Raw genomic sequence first — 23,025 nt, 5'->3', positions numbered from 1 at the left:
GTCTATTTAGCACCCTTGGGAACAAAGAGTTTCTATACTCTACACTTGCTGTTAAAACTAGGGAGGGACCAATCCTGGCACCACAGTCCCTAATGACAGTGTCACCCTTAAATACTCCTAGCTCTCCTAACTAGCTCATGGATGCAATCGTAACAAAATCCATGATTTATGCATGAAAATGCTGATGTCACCATTAATTTGAGATCTTAGTCACAAAAATATTAACCTGGTTTCTCTGCAGCCTACTGTAATTTTACATCAGTGGAATTCGTTTAATACCACTGGAGTTATTCTAATTTGGTCTGATAGAGGCAAGAGTAAAGAAAATAACTGCTACATTATTTTTATATAAGGAATCCACCTTTATAACAGCTCTAATTTATTTAAGAATTAGATAGCCTGCACTCATGGACTACCCCTCAAAACCTGGGGACTTGTTTTTTGGAATCATTTGCTCTCTGTAGTGCCTTTTCAAAGCCCTCTTTTCTCCCAGCTCTGCCTTTCCTCGAGTTTTCCCAGGCTGATCAATCATCAGATACTCTGCTCTGCAGGTAGCTCTTTTCAACTCCAGCTCCACAGTGAATACAGAAAGAGGATGCTTGATAAACTCTCCTTTGTGTCACCCACAGAAATGTCCAATTCATATTGCTGTTAAATGAAAAGCTTATCTCCCACCATAAATGTCCTTTAAGCAAATATGCAGAAACAGTTTGTACTAAAATTTTGGGATTTCATCCTGGGGCTGCAGCTGTGGCATCTAAAATGTATTTTTTATCAATAACATGCAAGGTTACAAAGCAGGGAACTGAGGCATCTCTTGAGCTCAGTGACTTCCAGGTCTTGCAACATAACTTTGAGCAAATCCGGGACCAAGAAGTGCTTTGGCTGCTGCTCTCCCCTTTGTTTGATCTGACAATGCTGAACCCAGGGGAGTATCTGAATGAAATTGTTGTTTTGCCATAAATAATTCACAACTCTCTGAACAGCTTTCTTCAAATACAAAAAGTATGTCTTTCACTGAGGAATTCTCTTTAAATGTTTAAAACAAATTTTTCTCTTCCAGAAATTAGAAATAGAGATCAGTTAAGCAGTGCGGGGGGTGGGGGTTGTTTGCTTGTCTGTTTCTGTGATAGCTGAAAAATTCTATGGATCTTGATCTTTCCTCACACACATATCACATTGGAACAGACCTTGATCTTATTTCACACAAGTGTAGCTACACAGACTTCGATGACAGCCTCTTGCTAATTATGTCGCTGAAATGTAAGAGATTCACTGTACCATTTTGCTCATACATAACGGCTTAAGCAGATTTTCTTCTAACACTTGTAAAAACAAACTCTAGGTAAAGTACGAAAATCAAAATGGAATTCAGAACTAGGCATTTAGGAAAGCTACAATATACTGAAAGAAAGGAATTTTGAATAAAATACATCCCTTGTCAACTAAAACACCAACCCTGCCAGATTGGAACAAGAGCCTTATTTGTGCAAAGTTTCCCATGAAGACATATTGAGTCTTAATGGGAACTATTTTCAGTGAGTTTCTAAAAAGTAGAAATTATCCCTGGTATTGGTGGAGTTCTGGGTTTTTTAAAAATAAGTTTTACAGTCAGCTCAGGGTCTTATTCAAGAAGAGCTACAAGCTGATAGTACAGGTGATAAAACTAAATCAAACAGTTGTTCTGCTTAGTATGATGAGGATAAATCTGTCTACTTTTGAAGCTGAAATGTTGCTCACGTTAATGGTAGGAAAAAAAATACTATTATTTTTGCAGTTATCATTCTTGGCTTGAAATTAGGGATGCTGAAACTCCCACACTTCTGTAAGACAACTTTGAGAAGTGTATTCTAATAGCAAGCTGATACAGCTTAGTATTAATTGTCAATAAATCTGATTGCTTTTCTGAAAGCCTGAAAACATACATTCAAGATGTACTTTCTTACTTGCATTACTGCCTTATCTTTAATGCACCCATTCTGAAATTATGTGACTGGTATCCTCCTACACAAAGAAATTCTATGGCTAAATAAATTCAGAAATGCATTCCTACAAGCTTTATATACACATTTAATCTTTCTTTTATATATTTTCTTTTTCTTTTAGTAAGTGGAGGAATAAGCAACACTTTCCTTTGGATGGATTATAGTACATGTGAACTGCCTGTTCGTCTGCAAGAATAAAAAAAGCCTTTTGCTTTCACTTGTTAAATACCAGCTTGATAGCAAAAAGCATCTGAATGGCTCACGCTCACAGCAGACCATCAGTTGAATGGGATCAGCACTTCTACTAAAACATCTGAAGTTAAGGATTTGGAAAAGAGGTTTTTGCAGAGATGACCCATTTACAAGCTGGACTTAGTCCAGAGACTATAGAGAAAGCCCGCCTGGAACTGAATGAAAACCCAGACATTTTGCACCAGGATATCCAGCAAGTCAGGGACATGATCATCACGAGGCCTGACATTGGGTTTTTACGTACAGATGATGCCTTCATCTTGAGATTTCTCCGAGCCAGAAAGTTTCACCAAACTGAGGCCTTCAGACTGCTGGCTCAGTACTTCCAATACCGCCAATTAAATCTGGATATGTTCAAAAACTTCAAGGCTGATGATCCAGGAATCAAACGGGCTCTGACAGATGGGTTTCCGGGAGTATTGGAAAATCGCGACCACTGTGGCAGGAAGATTCTTCTGCTTTTTGCAGCCAACTGGGATCAGAGTAGGTAAATGTAGATAGTGTCCTTATCTTTTTACACACACACTCAACTCGTAATGGAATATTTGTGGCCATCATTGAAGCGGCAAGGCCATTTTCAGCAAAAGATTTTGTAACCATATCTCCATTACACTATAACTACCATCTCACCTGATCACCTGTCAGTCCGCATTCTTAGGATATAGGACCATTGAGAGATAAGGCTATATCAGTGTGTCATATAAGCAGTTCATATGTGGGATTTTTTAAAGAAATATTTCCAAATTTTAGCCAGATAAAGTGTTTTTGCAATGCATACATTAATGTCTATCATACAATTACTTCAGCTGTATCATGGACCAGCCAAACGGGTTGACAGAAAGCACCTCAAAATATAAGGACATTCTTGTAGCTCTCCTGGTGCAGAAAAAGCTGACAATATTTATTCTATCTTCAGACTTTCTAACAGATTGCTTGCTTGTTTGTTTGTTTGATTATTTGTTTGAACCATTTTGGGAATTGCAGCCTCTGCTTTATTTCTACAAACTGTATTGTGATTTTTACACACTGTGGCTGCTCTGTGTTTTTAGTCCCATAAATGGGAGATTGACACAAAACATATTTTTTGCTCAGGCCATTTCTTTACAGAGTGGTATGAACAAAGATGTCTTGCAGCCATTATTATAAAATAATGTCCTTAAATGTTAGTGTGATTAGTCAGCTTTCACTACCTATTTGAAGTGGTACAGAGAAAAGGGGCTATTCCAGGAATATAATTTCACATTGTCCTTGTCTTTGTAAGTTATTCCATTCCATTTTCCCTGCCTTCATGGTGAGATGGAGAAGTGTAATCAGTGGTAGGGTTACCGTGTGTTCTGTTGAATCTTTATAAAAACCGTATGAAAGAACAAAATTCAGAATCAGGTTTTAAATACCATCAGTTCTGATGATTTAAAGGTAGGATTTTGTCTTGTCATGGTCTTAAGGTTTTGATGAAAAGGTCTTAATCTTAGGAGTCAGTAGATTGGAGCTTTGAATTTAAACCAGGGAAATTATTAAAGAACAATACACATATGCCTGCAATTTTTCTTGTTATTTGTTTTCTGGGAAATCCTTTCATTGCCATGTGAAAAGCAGAGTTCAGAAGTGTTTCTGATTTTCATTTGCATGTGAATAAATGTACAGAAAATGATAAAGAAGTGTAACTTTGCATAATCAAATACGTTTGGTGAAATCATGAACTGAGGGCAGTAATAAAAGTCCTATTAACTACAAAGAGGCCAGCAGTATATCTCCTGTCCTTCTGAACTGCAAGTTTGCCTTTCTTTCAACCACAGAACTATTAAATTCTGTTAGCAATTGGCCTGAAAAGAAAGATGAATGCACAGGTATCTGGAATTAATAGAAAGCATCAGCTTTAGAGGATGGCACTGAGGCTTTGCTGGTTGCATTAAGGGATTTAGGTATTACATAGAGCCAGCTTTGGGTTTCTGATCCCTCAACAAAATGAATCTTTGTGATTAACCTTGTACATCAGGCCCTGCTCTTGGAAAACTGAGAGAGCTGGTGTCTAAGGCTCCTGAAATGAAATTTTGACAGAATAGTAGTTCCTGTCAGATTTTGGCTCATATTTTCTGCAAGACCTTTAGTATGCATCTGTGTGTGTGTATGTGTATGTGTGTGTGCAAAGCAGACCTGCATATTTTTGAAACTACAATTTTAACCTTCAAAGAAGAAAAGCTGAGGCAAATAGCATAGGATGAACTTTCCTAAGACTCCTCAGTGGCATTAAAAATCATGTGCAAATTTGACCTCAGTTCAGCCACTTAACCTCACCTCTTCTGTAGATTCAGATGACAAAAGTGTTTTTTTCTGTGGGCTTTTGTGGCACTCCAGGTGCAATGGGGATTTGGGACTTTAAGTAAATGGTTGTCCTCCTCCTTATTTGTGGTCTAAAGGCATCAACAAGTGGAAAAGCTGTTAAGGAGAAGGAAATGGTGAGTGCAATGTTCTATTAAGCAGCATGGGAGCAGGTTATTGACCAGAAGAAACACAAATATTACAAAAAAGTTGAAACAGGCATTGTGCTCATCTTACATAAATGTATCTTGGGCAACCTTTCTGCAGATGTGTCTTGAGTGATGGCAAGATGTTCACAAGCTCACATTTCAGTTGAATGCTAATGGAATTGGCCATGATGTTGACATGCAAGAGCAAGAGCTCAGCCTCCAGCCTGACCTTCCTAACTTTAATCTCATTTGCCACTGGCTGTGCTTTCTCTTTCTTTATTATCAAATTCTAATTTATGAGGGGTTGTTTATAAAGAAATAATAGATTTTAAAGGGTCTGTTAAAATCAGGATAGCTGTAGTCCATAAATTGATTTTCAATCCGGACATCTTTACCATTTATACACCTGGGAGTATGGTTACTGTTGGTGTCACACATCAAAGAGGCAGAAGAAACCTTGAAACTTTCTGTGCTTACAAATATATTAATTTTTACAGGAAATGTCATTATTTGTGTAATATGACTGCTTGGACAAATCAGATCCAAGATGTTTCTAAGGTATTCTCTGTATCAAAGATAGAATTTCCATGCAAGCTTCTAGAAACATTTGCAATTTCAGCCACCAGAATGCAATAGATAGACCTGACATCTCTAACAAACTAGGTTTTAATTTCCAGTCTCAATGTTTTCAGCTTCAGCTTCCAGCTGCTAGATTGTGTTAGTTTAAATGCACCTCAAAAATATGACAGCTTCCCATGTTTGTACTTTTGTGTCCTGACCACGTCACATTTAACCTATTTTTGAGTTCACTGGGGAGGCAGCACTGTAGGGTAAGTCACTGTCAGGCAACAAGAAGATAGTGCATTAGTGACTCTGCAGCAGAGGTTCTTGTGTTCATTTTTAACCATGGGGAAAGTAAAACAGCTAACACCCTTTTCCTCAAGGAAAAACAGCTTTGTGTTGTCCACAAGGTAAAGAACACACCTCTGAGCAGCCAGCACATCAAAGGAATTTTCTGCAAAGTGATCCACCAGCTTAATGCATTGCAATACATTTGAGATGCCAAAGCTTACAGTTTTAACTTCTTTACTCTCAGAATTGGGAAGATTTTCCAAGTCTAAAATACTCTTCATCATTCTGTTCTGGACTGTTCCTATAATTTTAGTATTGTTGCTAAGGTGCAGGTGGATGAACTGAATAAAAATTTTCACTAATAAGCCTTCAAGTGATAACCCTATCTCATCTGTTTAGTAGTTCCCTCCTTTTAGATACAAGATTGTCACTCTGTTCTTAACTATTCTATCCCATTTTGAGCTCATGTTCAGCTCAAATTTGCTTTCAAGTCAGTTTCCTAAAATACAAATGCCACTGGTAAATGTGTCATAGATTCTCATCCATAATGTGGGCACAGTCTAGCATGTGATTCACACTCTTGTGCAGAGCTAAAACTGTCCTGCTCCCCAGTTATCATTTCAAGGGGTTTGTGACATCTGCAGAGCACACTGACAGGAATTTTGTTTTTGTTTCCACACAGGTAAAAAATATAATAATGATTGTTTTGAACAAAACCTCTTTGATGACAGGGAAAAAAACCACTGGGGATGATAATTCTTATTGCCAAATCACAAGCTGAGATCTATCATGTTCCAGAGTTACACTAATTTAGCATGTTCTGCATAGGTTCAATTTCTCTCCATTGTTCAGGCAGATTTCTTAGAGATGATGTCATCACTTTCTCTCTAGGTCTTACATAGTATATTTTGGAATTGTTTGTTAAAGTTAATTCAACACCTTCATTTTCACTTGTTCAATATTGAATGAATGAAAATGAGTGGATGAATAGAAAAGAGAGAGATCAGATAAGTTCCTTAGTGAAGGAGAAAAAAGAACTGTTGAGCTATATTACTGTACACAAGTACAGGGGAGGGACACTTTTCACTTTGATCAGAACTCAAGGTGTGAACCCACCTGAAACCCACAAAGACTTTACTTACACCAGTGCTTACAGAGCACCTTAGTTTGAATGCAAATTTGTGCAGCAATAAAAACAGATAAGGATGTCAAACTGATTGTGTAATGAATTTTTTTATTAAATAATTTGAATGATAAAAAGTTCCAGTTTGTAAAACAAACAAATGCATACACACAGTTTTGATGAGACCTGAATTTAATGGATTTAAATGGATTTAAAGGATTTAATGTGAAAAACCATGTTCCATGTGCTGGAATACAAATACTCTTTCTCACACTTTTTCATTTCATCACTCTCACCAAATCTAAGCCTTCACTCCTCTGATCCACCTGTAGTGAAACTGAAGCTTTTAAGAAGCTAGGTAAGAGGGTCTTCTCAGCTGTTGGATTGAGGAAAGCCTTCAGTAACTACCACAGCTGTTCCTATGTCTGCTGCTGTCTTCAAATACATGCTGCTTATACACCAAGGAGATGGAGCTTTGGGTGAACAAGTAATTCAGCAGAAGGTGTTCATTAATCTTCCAGGCAAATGTTTCTTTCAAGGTTGTTTAGCCAGAGTAAAATTTATTTTTGTGTATAGAGAAAGGAGAAGGACTCCAATCCTCTGCAAATAGGGCTTGGGGTAGGGGGCAGAATGTTTTTCATCATTTTTTTCAGTAAGATGGTAATTAATTTCTGTCTTCATGTCTGTGCCTTAGAAGCTGTCACATAGCTCCAAAAATTCTATGAGTCAGAGAAAACCTGCTGCTTTGTTTACAGCATACAATCCCAACTCAACTGCTAGCCATAAACCCAAGGAATCTCAGATACTTACTGTTCTGTAGGACAGTGTACTGAGGCTAGAGGGAAAGGAAATATTCTGGCATAGAGGTAAACCAACAGCTACAAATATTTTGAAGGATTGTGGTAAAACCCAAGTATGACCTTCCAGAGAAGCTCAAAGTGGTGTAATTACAAGGATATTATCATCATCAGATACTATTGGCATAAAAGAATACATCTCAAGTGCTGATTTTTCTAATGTATTTCAAGCATAGTCTCAGGTGCTTAATAGAATATGAGGGAATAAACATCTGTTGAGACTGACTTATAGTCACAGGCAAACTGTGGCAATAACTCAGCCTCATGTCTGTTTATCATGAGAGATTACGGCTGAAGTGCAGCCAGCCCTAACACCGTAATAATTTTTACACATCAAGTCTTTGGATTTGGTTAGGAGGTAGTGATTCTGTGTTGGGAGATGCTTACAGTAATGTAGATTGACATAGCTGTTCAAGCATTGCATTGACCAATAAATAGCTTATAAGCACTCTGCACAAAAAAAATAATTAATATTACATTACTGAGCTGGTCTGAAATGGTAACAGAATTCAGGATAGTAGGGGAAGGCAGCATAGCATAAGCAGAATACTCATTTCGAAGAGTAACAGATGTGCAAATTAAATGTTGGACAAAGAAGAAAAAAAGAAGCTCTGTCTTGAAACATTTTAATTTGCTTGTAGGCAGCAACTTAATTCAGTTAGTTTCATTTCTTACCTAAGCCATATTTGGGAAGGCAATTGTAGCCCATATGAATGACAGCAGGATGACATACACAAATGAGAATCCTGTGTTTGGCTGCGTAGGAAATCCAAGACAGAGAAAATATCTGAAAAAAGAGAAAGAAAAACAACAGCTGGGAAAGTTATGAAGCATATGTTGAAGAATGAGGGAAGCTTGACTGAAAAGAAAGAAAACAAACCAATTTATGTAGAGGGGTTGGCAATGAGACACATTTTGTGAGGGAAGAGGTGACTGGATGGTGTTGGGCTGAGGACTGACTGAAGAGCTGTGAAGGACAGTGCCTGGGGGTGAGGAACATGGTTTAGGAGCTCACCCACAGGATAACACAGGAGAATGTAGGGCAGACTGGAAAGTGGCTCTGGGCCACCTTCTTCCTGTGGTGAAAAGAAACCAAATCCTATTCCCATACTTTATAAAGTGGAAAGAAGGGCAGTCGGTAAAGACAAATGTACGAACACATCTACACAGCAAACACATAGGCACAAATACACATCCCCTGCTTTTCTTCCCAGACTCTCAAGAGACTCAATTTTTGCATGAGGGATTGTCTGGGTGTCAGAAAAGAGAAACTGCATACAGTTGGGATAGCGCTTGTGGCCCATAGTCCTACATGGGCTGCATATGTCATCCTCACAGACGGGATCTGCATGAGAGCACTGTAACAGAGCTACATCCACAGAGTAGTAGAAGCCAAGCAATGTGACATCCCACATGGTTCTTTGCCCTTTTGAATTTTGGAAACTGCTGGAAACTATAAATGAATGCTGGTATAAACAACAGCTTTTTGAGGTGAGGCTTTGTAGGAAGAGACCAGAACACTTTTTTTTGTCACAGAATTCCTCAAATCAACTTTTCTAAATATCTAATATTCTGATCTGTTTCTAACTTGCCAACTTAAATAAAAGCAGCTAAGGCAAATTCAGTCACTGCAGCAGGAACAGACTGAAAGGCGTCAGGGAAGGAAAAAAAAATTAATTCTCTGGCCAGCTATTTAATAAGCTACATGCACTAGAAACATCAAAAAAGAATGGAAATACTGAGCTGGAATCCTTAAATATATTTGAAAATTTAAAATTTTAATACTATCTTGATATATTATTTCTTCAGGCCATGATTTATTTTAGACTCTTTCCTCTGAACTCTGAGCCCTGTATGGATTGCATTTTACATTGGAATATCTGGTTTTTTTCACTCAGGCAAGTGCTGAGCATCCTCGAATTCCAGCACCTTCAGAACAGCAGAAGGGATGCTCAGGAGCTGGTGCTGTTAGCAGACCAGGTGATCCCACAGGAGTTACAGCAGACAGCCTGGATTTGGTCAGGATGTGGATGCTGTGGGTGGCTGCTCAATTCCATGCAATAATAACTGAACAGTACACTGGGGTGAATTCTACCCTGCCACCACAGCCACCCTGCTTTGGGGTATGTCTTTGCCATGGTGAGGGTGGAGGATGAGGGAGACAAGGTTGGTCCTGTGGTTGCACTGGTGAGAGTGCCATGACCACAAGAAGCTCTCAGTGATGTGGGAAATTCAGCGGTACAAGCACCCAGCTGCCATGTACACCTAAACATTTAACCAAGCAGATAGAATAAGAGGACAGGGGAAAGGGTGGAGGAGTAAAGTCATTCCAATAAATCAGATAAAAAATTGAATTGTTAAAGATCTTCTGTATTTTGCCTCCTTTGTCATGGTTAAAACGATAAAAGAGTTGGTGCGTCATAATTAATATAACATGGCTGGAGATTTGATTCTTAAAAATGAGAAAATGGAATCATTTCTTAAGAAAGAGGAAATTTTGGTCTTAAATTCTGATTGCACTCCCACAGTTTTTGTTTTTAATAATTGCAGCAACCACAGAGGCAGCAAAAAGCAACTACCCCTTGTTCACAGACTATGATAATCCCAGCTCTGGGAACTCCCTGGAGGGTCCATTTGTTGCAGGGACAGAGGGCAAAGCAAGCCAGTTAGCCTCCTGCTGACACTATTTCCTATGTAACTGCTTATGAAAACTGTCCATGCTGAGGAAACTCAAGCTAGTAAAGATTCATTTTAAGGAGAAAGGTAATATGGAAATATGTTTTTCTTTATAGAGAGATGGTATCTCTTTTCCACTTTCCCATTGCAGAGGAGCAGTGGATGGCACATGTCTGCATGCACTAACACATGGTGCTGTTTTCTTTCACATGTGCAATGTAAACCACAGCACCATGTAAAGTTATGATGCTAGAGGTTCAATCACAACATATTTGAAAAGGGTATATGGAGTATTTATGTATAAATAATACATCTTTAGGGACCAAAATTGAGGATTTGATTGAAAGCGTATGCTAGTGATTGCCGTATCAACATACACAGGAAAAAACACTTGATTTTCAGTGTCAAATTAGTATGGTCTCTATTTTAACTTTGCCAACCTGCTGTGCATCAAACCTCTTATTAGAGGCCTGTTCCTGGCAGGAGAACTTTTGATCTGGTCCCATAGAACCACTCTCAAGTGTACTTTAAAACACACATATTCTCACATAATGCACCAAGACCTGATGGTCTGAATTAATAAAGCAGGAAGACTTTTTTTAACATTTTTTAACCAATATGCTTTTCTTCATTGTGTCAAGCTATCCCCACACCTTCCTCATTCAGTCCTACAGATAGTCCTGTGTTCCTTTCCACAAAGTTGCAATCTCATCTCCTCTGGTTTTATAGTATATCAGTAGAGGAACTGAATTCCATAAATTCAGGTATGAATGAAGTAGCACAGGTGGAAAAACAGGGGTAAAAACACAGGGCCACTGCTGACTGATCACACTGCTATGGTGTGATCAGAAACATTTGTTCCCCTTGCCAGGGCTAAAAATTTCACTGTTTTCTTTCTCCTGGCTGCCTTTCACAGCAAATCCAAGAGATGCCAGTCACGCATTTTAGATGTGCACAGATCAATCTACAGAGCACGTGTGCTGCCTTCAGAGCTTCAGAGTGCTAGGCTGTGTGTTAGCACACAGGATTGCTTTTGTATGGGTATTTCTAACCAGGAGAATCTACACCTGAATGTGATATAACCCTATCTAAGTCATCTTCATCCTCTTCTGTTATCTTGAAGCTGTGATCATCTAAGCTGTTCCCACTTTGCAAGGTTTCACCGTAAGTGTGCATTGCCTTGCTTTCCCAGGGTTAATCCTACCTGTCTGTTGTATAGGTACTAAAGAAGAAATGTGATTTATATTGAAGGAGACTGATGAAAAATACTGCTTCCAAGCGTACTGCAATATTCATTTGAAAACTAAGTAAAAAAGGAGGAGGAATAAACTCCAACCTAGGGAGAGATGGTGGGAAATCTTCCCATTTCTTAGGTTCTCATTTACATGTAAGTCACTTCTTGCTGGCTCCTGCAATTTAAATTCACTTTTATTCTGATAAAGCCTTCAATTCTGTTTGAATAAAACAGTCTTGCAAGTCTGGGGAAAATGGCAATTTGTGTATGCTGTGCTGCCAATGAGTGCCTCTTCTTTTTCCAGCATCTTATTGTTATTCTCTGATAAAATGTATATGCAGGTACATGCACATTCACTTTCTCTCAGAGAACATTTTAAATGAATCATTTAAAAGTACTTCAGGATCATTTTGGGATTTACTTCAGAAAGAGGCTTAGCAGACGTAGGCTCCATGTTAAAAGCCAAGGAGGCTTGAGAGACACCAGACACACCTGCCATTACTGGTTCCGTCCTGGCTGACAGGTTTGTCTCTACTGGGATTTTCTCACCTCTTGGTTTCTTAAATCAGGTGTTCATGGGTAACTAATATTGACTGGGCACAAAAGGATTTGAGGGTAAAGAATGGACTTCAAATGAAATTATATAAAGTGATACCGTTGGGGAAGCAAAGAGTTTGGGCTGTATTACGAGAACGTTGTCAGCAGGACAGCAGTAGCTACCTTTACCCACCTCAACTGTCCTGGAACCTGAGTTCTAGCACAAGAGACAAGTCTGAGCTAAGTCAACAAAACAATAGCACAACAAGAAGTCTGGAGAATATGACAATGTAGTAAAAGTTGAAGATAATAAGAGGTGGGATTCAATTATTCCTATATATAATAATTTACCTTAACAAAATGTGGTAGTAAACAGTGGGTATATGGAATAAAAGCAAAAATATCCCAAATCTTAAACAGAATTAGATTTCCAAATATTAGAAAATATTTTGCAATGATTAAGATACAGGTAACTCTGGCATTCTGTGGGCTCCCCATCAGCAATGACACTACTGATACCCTTTGCTTCAGATATTTGCTTAAATAACTTATGACTTAACATACTTCTCACGCAGAAACAAAAGCAGTGCGTTTACTTGACCATTAAACACTGTTGCAAAAATATTAACCAAAGCTAAGTCAGCCTAATACAATGGTATGGAGTGGTCAAGAGTTCTGCCAGATCAAGATGAAAAATCACAGAGAGCCTGAAATGTATTTTTATAGAGTGAATCTAGCTGTGACATAACTGGAATCATTGTGCAAAGACCTGATCACTTGTAGTTATTCTTTGATACTGCATAAGGCCTTTTAGTAGTCTTTTGGTGAAGTCAAAATATTGTCAGGAATAAAGAGAAGTATGTATTACAGTTACTCTTATGAAAATTAATTTTGCAGTTCCAATCAATGTGTCCTAAGGCTGTGCAGAGATCTGCCAGACAGTAAAGCCAAGACAGTAAAATGGACTGTCCATACCTAATTTTACCCTTTCAATATAGTCTAAACTGTGAGACAAAAACATACAAAAAAATGACTACCAGTGCAGTATTAAGAAATGTGGCAATTTTAACAAATTATCCCATGATACCATGAAAACATGTCTGATGACATCTCCTGGAAAACAGGCTTTGCAACTTTAAAAAAAGTTAAAAGGTTAAAAAAAGAATTAAAAATTTTCTGTATTTTTGGGACAGTTTTTTTTGTGAGGGTTTTGGGTTTTGTTTCCTTTTTTATGGAAAGGAAAAGATGAAAAAGTTAGGTGTTTCTTTGTAAAAAACCTATGTCATGGGGTGACATAAACCACGACAGCCTAATATGAATGACTGCATGTAAATGCTTTCCACAAAGAAGAGGAAGTAATAACAAGGAGTGATTTATTTGTTCAAGGTTTACACATTTACCCCTAATATTGAGTTTTCTTCTGGAATTTTTCTCAAGGCCATGCACCTGTATTTTCTGTGGCAATGTCTACTGATCCTTTTTTGCCTCTTGTTGGCTGCCTTTTGACAAACAGGGCCTCCTTGCTGTCTTGTATCTTTATTTCAGTGCTTGTGTTTGGAAGTAAAAGTCCTGCTATCTGGTTCCAGAGCTGCTTCCTTCAATTTCCAGCATAGGGTCTGGCAGGACATCAACTGTGCATTGAATTCAAAAGCACCGATTTTTTTTTTCCTGTTATGATCTGTACTTAATTCTTACATATGTTGCTTCATTAACAATTATTTATAATTTAATTAGTAGTACAGAGTCATGACTTCAATTAATCACATTTCTTCAGTAATTCTCTGTATTGACTATGCGAAAATTCTTATTAGAGGTGTGAAAAAATTATTTTGAATTAATTATATTAGGTTCAGAATAAAAAGAAATACAAACAGAAATTAAAGTGTATAAATTACAATGTCATTTTATAGTTTCGAGTTGGTTAGAAACTTAAAATGCAACCCTTTCCCCCAGAAGCAGCAAACCAAAAACATCAGTTGCCAGAAAGAAGAGACTAAATCTCCACACATATAAATATACTCTATTGTTTAGAAGTCAGAGTAATTTAGGAGGTTGCTGATAACTTCTTTAATAAGAAATTAATGAAACTTTTATTTCAGTATCCCTAGCAATGCAATTCATATAGAAATCTCTTTTCATTTCAACTCACTTTCATAGTTTATGAACCACTTAGATTGTTTTTCACTGGAAATTCCTAAGAAAATTTGAGGGTCTCCCCAAAATAATTATACAACATTATTATTCCAGGGCAAGGACTACATTGCACCTGCAAGACTCATTTTTACCCTACTGGGAATTGCTGGCATGTACCATGAAAGTGTAGTGGCTACAGGAGAATAAGGATATCAGGCTGGGCTTCTTTTCTAAATTACTATACATCCAGTACAAAGGATATAAAATTCTGCTGTCTTTGGAATCTTAGCTTAAGCAGTTGCTACCCACTGCTGCTGTTAGCATGTTACACCAAGGTCTACCCCATCCCATTCAAGAAAAATCTTTCATGCTGCTAGATCACAGAATTAGAAATCTCAATTAAAAGGCAGACTTTATTTCAGAAATTTAAGGTATCAAATCCAGATAATGAACTATAAGTAAAGCATTGATTAATTGCTTCAGGTAGATTGATAGAGCTGTTTCCTCTTTTTTTCTTTCTTACTTTTTTTTCAGTAATGCGTAAATAATGTACTAAGCCTCTACACTCACATAAATTGAAGTACTCGAAACTATGAATATTGGTCTTAGAGTTTTAAAATAGGTTTAATTTTCCCTTTTGTGATTATCTAAAATTATACTTGAAATATTGATTCTAGCTTATTTTGTCCACTGATCTTGCACAAAAGGCATTTTGAAAACAACTGCAACCCTGTCAGCTTCTAATTTTCAATTTGCAGCCTGAACTTTAAGGTTCTTGTTCAATAATTTTTTTCATCTACTTTGAGAAGGCCAGTCTCAGCACTGTTATATTTCTAAATGAGTTGGGCCAGTAACATTATATTGCACAGGTTGCTGCTTTGGAAAGAATTCAGGGAAACCATGCTAGGCTCACATTTTTTCCCTTTGTCCTTCAGTTCTCTCAGGAAACTGTAATTTTCAACTTGAAGGTAAAACAAACATCCCCAAAACCTCAACCCATTCCAAAGCACTAATTTTTTCAAAGGAACCTGGCACATCCCAGGAATACTTGCATCCTTGCTTTCACATTAGGTGGTTGTAGCCATCTCAGAATCTCAACATTTTTTACTTCCTCAAACCCAACCAATTCTGCCCAAATCCACAGAAAGAGATTTTTAGGTTTTGTTAGGCTTTAGGTTTTCTCCATTGCTGCCATCCACACAAAAATACCCTTAGTGAAATGCTTGTAACACCACATAGAACAACACTGATTATATCTGGCTTCTGTATTCAGTAATTCCCCTTCATTCCCTGCACTTTTAGGAGATGTTACAGTGGTGGTCATTTATGCTGCCAGAGAATTACATTTCTAAGGTTTCTACTGCAATGTTGTGTGGTTGAGACTGATTGTGTTCCATAATTTTCTTTTTCTACCAGCTACTTATAAAATTCATTCAGTTATCATATTTTGTTGATTGATATATTGGGGAGTCATGTGTCTGGAATCCAGACCTCCCAGAGCAACTTCTGTCAGCTGTTGTCCACATAGGAGGTTGGATACCCAGTGAATTCTGGGGCAGACTTGGAGAATGTGAGTAAAAAGACATACCTTTTTTTAAATTTCACTGGTGACATGTCGCTGGACTCTTCACTGCTGGTTGGACCACAACCTATTTTCATCTTGCTAAAGTTTCTGTAAAGTCTGCAGTCTTCTACAGAAGGGGCTTATTTGTTCTTTCTGCAGACAAAAAAAAAAAAGGGGGAATGGTTTTTGCTCTTTATTCCTTCACTTTCTTCAATGAAGTTGGGTGAAATATGATCCACTCAAAAGTAGATAGGGTGAGAATGCTCATTTTTCTCAAACTTCATGGCACTGTATATCCTTTTCAACATACCAGTGCAAAGTGGCAGCACCATGATTCTATATACTTTTATCAGCCTTTATTACATAAATCTACACAATATCACATTTTTTTCTTGATTCTTCTCTCCTGTTCACTCGAATCATTATAACAAGTTTTCAGCATTGTTTCTGCAGAAACATGAAGCTATTTTTTTCTTGACTGCTGTCTTATGAATCTTTATTGCATCTCTTTTGAGTTCCCCAATGATTATTTCTACATCAATAATATCAGGTTCTTCCATCTTATCGCTATATCAGAGTTGCTTATTGTTCCAGGGAAAGCTCTATGATATATAATACTTGACACATTTTTTTCATTTATTTATAAGAAATTATTAGAATAATTTCATGTCTGTCTTTTATGTGCCCTGAAGGGCTCCAACTAAAACAAATTATAAACCTTATTGTGGTTGACAGGAATTTTGTACATATTTCTTATATCTGCTACTTTCACTGCCTGGATTTAAGTACAGGCAAGTACATGCTCTTTGCCTGTTTTAACAGCCAATTTAGGTGTTTACTAATATATATCTGTTTACTAATATATACCTGCATTTCTACTTTCTGCCACTTCTTTCAATGTCTTGGTAACCTCTTTCCCAATATCTCTCAAGAGACACATTTTTTTTTGAGGCTTTCTGGGCTGAGTAACCAGGTGCTGTTTGGATGTCTACAAACGATAATGTGACTTTTGTCATTCTGAACACAGCACTCACAAAATATGTGAATTGGTGAGCACTTATTTGATTTTAACTTTATTATTTGATCTAGTCATCACTGAGGTCTGCTGTAAGGGCAACTGGTTGCAATCAAAGGGACAATTAGATAATTTGTTTGGAATTATTTAAGGTAAAGTATGTAAATATGCCATTGGTTAGCTAATAAAAGATCTTCCTGTGAACTTTTTATTAATTAAAAAAAAAAAAAATACAGCTGAACTTTCATTTTGCAAATAAAAGGGGTCCTAGTATTTTAGACAGAGAGTAGGATTTGCAAGTGGCAAAATTATGTTATCATAACCCCCAGTAGTAATATTCTTTTGGCAGACAGGTGAGGTAAAAGGTGATGTGACAGATAGTAAATGAAAAGTCATGTCAGTTAGTGAGGATTAGCAAACATTGTGGAAAACTCTAGAATGACCTAGAATAACAGCATTATTGTGCAAAGTCCAAGAAAATGTTTGGTTTAAATTTGTGGCCACATTTGATATGGAGATCTCTCACCCTTTCTAAACTCTGTGCACTTTTGTCTGGATTTTCAATTGCTTTTAACATTTTAAGGAGAGCATTGTGTCATTATGGACAGCATAATTAAGAAGTGTACTTATTGTGCAGTGCTGGTCAGAAAAGTTAATTAAGTGTTAGGCTGCATTAAGAATGAGATGGAGAACAAAGAGGAAAATATAACAAATTCTTTTATGCATGCTGATATTCCAAACCAACCTTGAATATGAAATTCACTTTACACTGTATTATTTCAAAAAGAAGGGGATGCAAAAAACTATAACTATCTGACCAAAGAAAAAGAAAAGGCAAGGAAAGGAATTCATTAGTGTTATGAACAAGTGAAGTCATCACCATTGCATCAGGAGAGAACACAAAAAGTTCAGTGTGATTTCAGATGGGAAGATGCTGAAGATGCAGAGGAGATATAACTAGAGGGGACAGAGTAGAATCACGCAGAGGAAACATGATCCCAGGGAAACTGCATCAGCGGTGCCATTTGTACCTTCCAATAACAAAGCAAAGGAGCTGCATAATTGCTTTCAGCCATTAAACAGTAGCTTCATAATGTTCAAAAGAAAATCCCTTCCCTTTCTGTAATGAAAAATTAACTTGTGAAATGCAATGGTGCAAGAAATTGAGCAAATAGCTTAGTGTGATGCAAGGATGGATTTCAGTGCCAAGAGGGAATAAGAAAAGGCTGTGCAATCACACAGAGTAAAGTAAACAACAGAGGTCATCAATCCTAATGCTTCTAGCCATAGCCATTCATGTACCTGCTATTCATTTTGTTCATTATTACTACAGCTGTGCTTTGGGGAAACCATCACAACATTGGTGAGATCACCACAGGAGATTAAAAACTACCTCCTGAACAAGATCCTGATCTGTGTGTTACCACATGCCATCTCCTAAATTTCCAACAGTGGAGGCCACTAACCTGAAACCACCACAGAGTCCCCAGCTCTGCTCATGCTGGAATGAACTCTTTACCTGTCTTTCCCATGCTTCTTGCAGGGGACACTGCCTTTGGGAATATCCAGCCAAATTACAGCAGTGGCTCTGTCAAACTGATTTATTGATTGAACTTAGGAGTTGTAGTATAGGGCATTTAATAATTTCTACAATATCATAACACACTGCCTGTGATTGTCACTTATTCCTTCTCAACAGAGAAATTTATGCAGTGTGCGAGCATGACATGGCCCAGGGTACTAAAAAGGTGAGAAAATGAACAATGTGTATCTCAGAAATATTTAATTCTTAAAGGAATAAACCAAACCCACAGCCAGAGGAACAGTTCTATTGCACCCAAGATTGAATTCTGACCTTTTCTGTCAGCAGCAGGCTGCTGAGCAGAGTTGTACACTGCTCATGGGAGGCCAGCCAAGCCCTGCTGCATCCACAAGAACTCCTTAGGAGCGGTCAAAGAGCTTGTGCTGTGATAGGTTGCAATCTGTTGCCTTCTCTGTTTTGGATCAAGTTTCTTGAGAGCTCTGGGATGGATTTTTTTGAACTCTCAGGAATATGAGAGTGAATAAAGCACAATTCTGTTCTTTATCATGGACTGATCCCCTGCTAAGTGGTGTGACACGTCTGTGGGCTGAGGCAAAGGGAAAAACAGATGCTAGCTTCTCTGTGGTGGAAGCTGGTTCTATCTATGTGTCTGAAGAGCCCCACCACCTCCCAAGTCTCCCTCCCAAAACCCAGGGTCTGTGAAGGTTCCTGTTTGTCAGCCAAATTGCATGTAAGAAAGGGTCCTTGCTCAGTCACATTAACGTCAGGGACAAAGTATTCATTTGGTAAGGGTGCCTGCAATATGAATGAGTGCATGTAGGAGGACGTTCGTAGCACAGACTTGAATGCAGAGTGTGTAATTCGTGGGCTATTGGTTGCTATGGAGTCCAACTGAAGTGGAAAGTGACAGCAAAAAAAACCTCATAATACTTCTATGTACAAGAACCTCTCTCTAGCAGAAACATAACAAGGGAAATTTTTTATATCTTCAAGGAAGTCACTGAGAGGCAATTTTTGCATGATAAAAAAAAAAAAATTGAAGTAATTTTTTTTTTCTCAGGCTTGTACATTTAGTCTTTACTGTCTGTGCACAGGCTTCCAGTTCATTCTAAGCAGGAATTCAAAGCCAGCCAGATATCTGTGTGTGAATGGCCTTCATTCAGTTACAAACCAAGCCATGCATTTTTAACATTAGAAATGTGAAATACAGTTCAGGTCTCAGCTTAGTCTATGCTATTCTTTGTATCCAACGCATTACTGGACTAAGCACTTGTGAAGAAGAAAAAACAGTACACCTATCCATCCAGTGTGTAGTCCTGGGTGTAAAGTTACTTGTGAATTTTATTTATAGAATGACACAGATGCTGTGGGGAGAAACTTGCTATCTTTTCGTTACAAAACAGGGGAGGTTCTTGTTTGAAGCTGGCATACTGGAACAACCAAAGATAGCTACACTGGATGCGACAGAAGAATTAATTTGGAGCTCTGACATTAACTTAAGGCAATCTGTGTTTTAATCAGTAGGAGTTTCCTGTGCATGTATTCTGTTTTGACAGAGAAATAAAAAAAAAAAAAGTAGGTAATTTAGCTTGGGCAAGAAGGGTTAATACAAAATAAAAAAAACTACCCTTATATTGTTGTGCAATACTTTTTCTGCTTTGCAAGTCAATGAATTATTCGTGTTTTTTGCAGCTAACAAGTTTATATGACTTTGAATTGTTCCATGAAGGAAGTTACCTACAGCAGGCCAAAATATTCTTTGTGAATATTTGCTGCTAATGCAACCTATTTCCTCTGTGAATTGCAGGCAAGCCTTGATAATTTCTGCACATACATGCTCTATTCAGACCTCAGACAGAGGAGACAAGCCCTTCTCAGTGCATGACTCAGCTGTGAGCTCCTCTGTTTGACTGTTCATCTTCTCAAGTGCAGGATTAGTCAAGTGAGTCACCATGTCCATTTGTGATTCTTCATTTTGAACTTACTCTTCCTGATTATTCTTTAGCCAAGGGGCTGCCTTGCATTGTGCATGGTTCATATGAGAGACCTTTCCTCACCAAAAGTGATAAGCTGTGAAGATCAGGTCTTCCAGCAGCTAGGGTGATTGCCATTTCCCTCTGATGTCAGAGAAGCAGGGTGGTTACTCAGGATCATGAGTTTGAATCAAAACATGAATCCTCAAGGACTGTGTGTTAACAATTTCTGGTACTGATTTCAGTAGAGGTGGGTGAGGTTTAATTTTCTAAAATAAATAGGCACATTAAAAAAACACAGATGTTTTCCAATATTACAATAATAGAAGATGGGGGCTTTCTTATCAGTACTTCATGAGCAGAAAGGAGAATTAAATCTGATGAAATAAATGACTTAGTATGATTTATGAACACCTTTTCAAAGCCCACTATTGACTGGATTCCAAGGGCTTTGCTTTATTCATATTTTATGAATAACATAGGTTGGGTGTGTTTGGGAACAATTAAAAATGTGCCTTCCTGGGCTCTCCTTGTCCACCTGCATGGATCTGTTGTGTTGCTCGTGTCTCCCTTTCTAAGCTTTTCATAGAATCATGGTATAACTTAGGCTGGAAAAGTCCTTTAAGATTGAGTCCAACTGTTAAACCAGCTCTGCCAAGTCCACCGCTAAGCCATGCCCCTTAGTGCCACATCTACACATCTTCACATGTCTCCAGGGCAACCCTTTCAGTGAAAAAGCTTTTCCTGCTATCCAATCTAAACCTCTCCTGAAACAAATTAAGGCCATTTCCCCTTGTCCTGTCACTTGTTACCTGAGAGAAGAGACTGACCCTCACCTTGACACCTTTTTTCAGGTAGTTGTAGAGGATGGTAAGATCTCCCATGAGCTATCTTTTCTCCAGGCTAAATGCCTTCATCTCCCTCAGCCACTTCTCACAAGACTTGTGGTCCAGACACTTCACCAGCTCCTTACCCTTTTATAGTCCTGCTCCACACCTCAGTGTCCTTCTTGTAGTGAGGGGCCCAAAACTAAACACAGGATTTGAGATGCAACCAGCTTCTTGAACTTGGATTAGGTCGAGTAATTTGGGGCAACCTGAAGATGTGTTTCTGATCTTTCTGTCTGCTTCCTCTTCTGTGTTTTATTCCCAGTGGGAATCCTCCTTGCAGGGCACTGTCAGTTCTCCCCACTTAGAAGCAAAATATGCATTTTTGCTCTCTTGGTGATTTTTTGTGTATGGAGGGAACAAAGCAAGATGCAGTCTTTTACCTGATTTGTATCTATGCCATGTTTGCAGCTAGCCAAATATTATAGAGCTTTGGCGATCTTTTTTTAGTCTTAGAGGAGAGAGGCTCTTACTGCATATTAACTTAGGAATGTTAAGCTGAATTATCTGCAACTGCCAAGATAGCGGCACTGGTCCAAACTTTTTGAGTCTGCTGTCTTGTGGGACAGTCAGGATTTGTAGCGACGTTTGTTTTTTGCTTACTACCAGACAATCTTAATGGCTTCAGCTGCCAGTACTTCTGTACATTTGTACTTTTAACTATCTGAATAATCCAATTAATTTCACTAGCATGCCCAAAACAGAGCCTATGCTTAGCTTTCAGAAAGATTAATGTCAAAAGCCTTTACTGATGCTGTCTTCTCCAAAATGTATCACTTTTTCCCGTATGTCTTAGTTGACCCTGTATTTTCCAATAGTCCCTCAGCTTTGTTATCCGTGGATCTCTTCAAAATGACTGATGGCAGATACATGCAAATAGATCATTTAATTTCCTTGCAATGTCTTTATCCTCATTAATTGTTCCCATTGCACCCTGGTACTCCACTGAGCCTTATGGTTCTCTCACAGCCTGCTTACACCTCTTATAATTAAGTAATTTCTTCTTATTTATTTTCATGTTATGCCTTTGGCTAATCTCCCCACCAAATCCCTCAGCTAAACCATCTTCATCTTTTGTCTTACATTATTGTTCCTTACCACTAGCTTATGTTGGGCTAACTTCCCATTTTCCAAAGGGTATTTGGAGAGCCTCTTTTGTGGTACCTTTCCATTCAGCCAAGGCAGATAAGCATACTCTCTCTCCCTCCTCCTTTTTCTCTTTCTGGGGCTTGTGCAAATCTTCCGTAACTCATTAGTGGCTCACTTCAGTAGGCTCCATGCTGAATCCTTACAGAACCTTACACATTTCCCTTTGTGTAATTGTAATTTATTTCACTTTTTTTTCTGTGTGAGAGGGTTAAACCAGTGAAGAGAGGGGTTGGAGGAGGGGAAGTGAACATTAAGCAAAGGAACAAAAGGGATGGACTAATAAAAAGTGGTTCTGTGTTCATGCATAGAAAATTATTTGGATGCAAATCAGTCACACAGCTGAATGATTTGTCTCAAAGCCCCAAGACTAGAGACCAGAGGGCTTCAGCCTCAAGTGGCACTCTGTCTGATTTCTATCCAAGCTTTGCATTCACGGAACAGTGTGTCTGCAAACAGCCCACCTGGAGGACTTGTGTGCTGCTTTCATGTCTCCCTGTACTCATCAGAAAAACGTCTTTGTGTTCACTCTGTGTTATTTCCTACATCATGTCTTCAAATTGCAAATACATAAAAAGGGGAGGGATGTAGGCAGGGACAGACAGATTAGTAGCAAGAAAACTAAGAAAAAAACTAAGAAAACTAAGAAAACTGAGTGCCATAGCTCCCAGGTAAATAATTGCTACTGAAAGTACAGGGAAGTACAGGTGAGTAATTGCTTGATAAATTGGCAATTTATGCAGACACTCAAAGAAAGACTGAAATTCCTCAGCACGGAGT

General features: G+C 38.2%; 1 protein-coding gene across 1 annotated transcript in view; it reads left to right on the top strand.

Moving 5' to 3' along the window:
- CLVS1 (clavesin 1) overlaps positions 1-23,025 on the top strand; it is a 101,281-nt gene that overhangs the window by 7,684 nt on the left and 70,572 nt on the right. Inside the window, exon 2 of the mRNA XM_005517129.2 lies at positions 2,107-2,724. Within this exon, the coding sequence (XP_005517186.1) occupies positions 2,336-2,724 (389 nt within the window). The 5' untranslated portion in view covers positions 2,107-2,335. The remainder of the gene's footprint in view (positions 1-2,106; positions 2,725-23,025) is intronic.

Source organism: Pseudopodoces humilis, chromosome 1, assembly GCF_049639895.1.
Source record: "Pseudopodoces humilis isolate 2021_Gansu_Grassland_sample_001 chromosome 1, ASM4963989v1, whole genome shotgun sequence".
Classification (NCBI taxonomy): Eukaryota; Metazoa; Chordata; class Aves; order Passeriformes; family Paridae; genus Pseudopodoces; species Pseudopodoces humilis.
The sequence above is the reverse complement of the archived record's forward strand: the minus strand, read 5'-3'. Positions and strand labels throughout refer to the sequence as shown.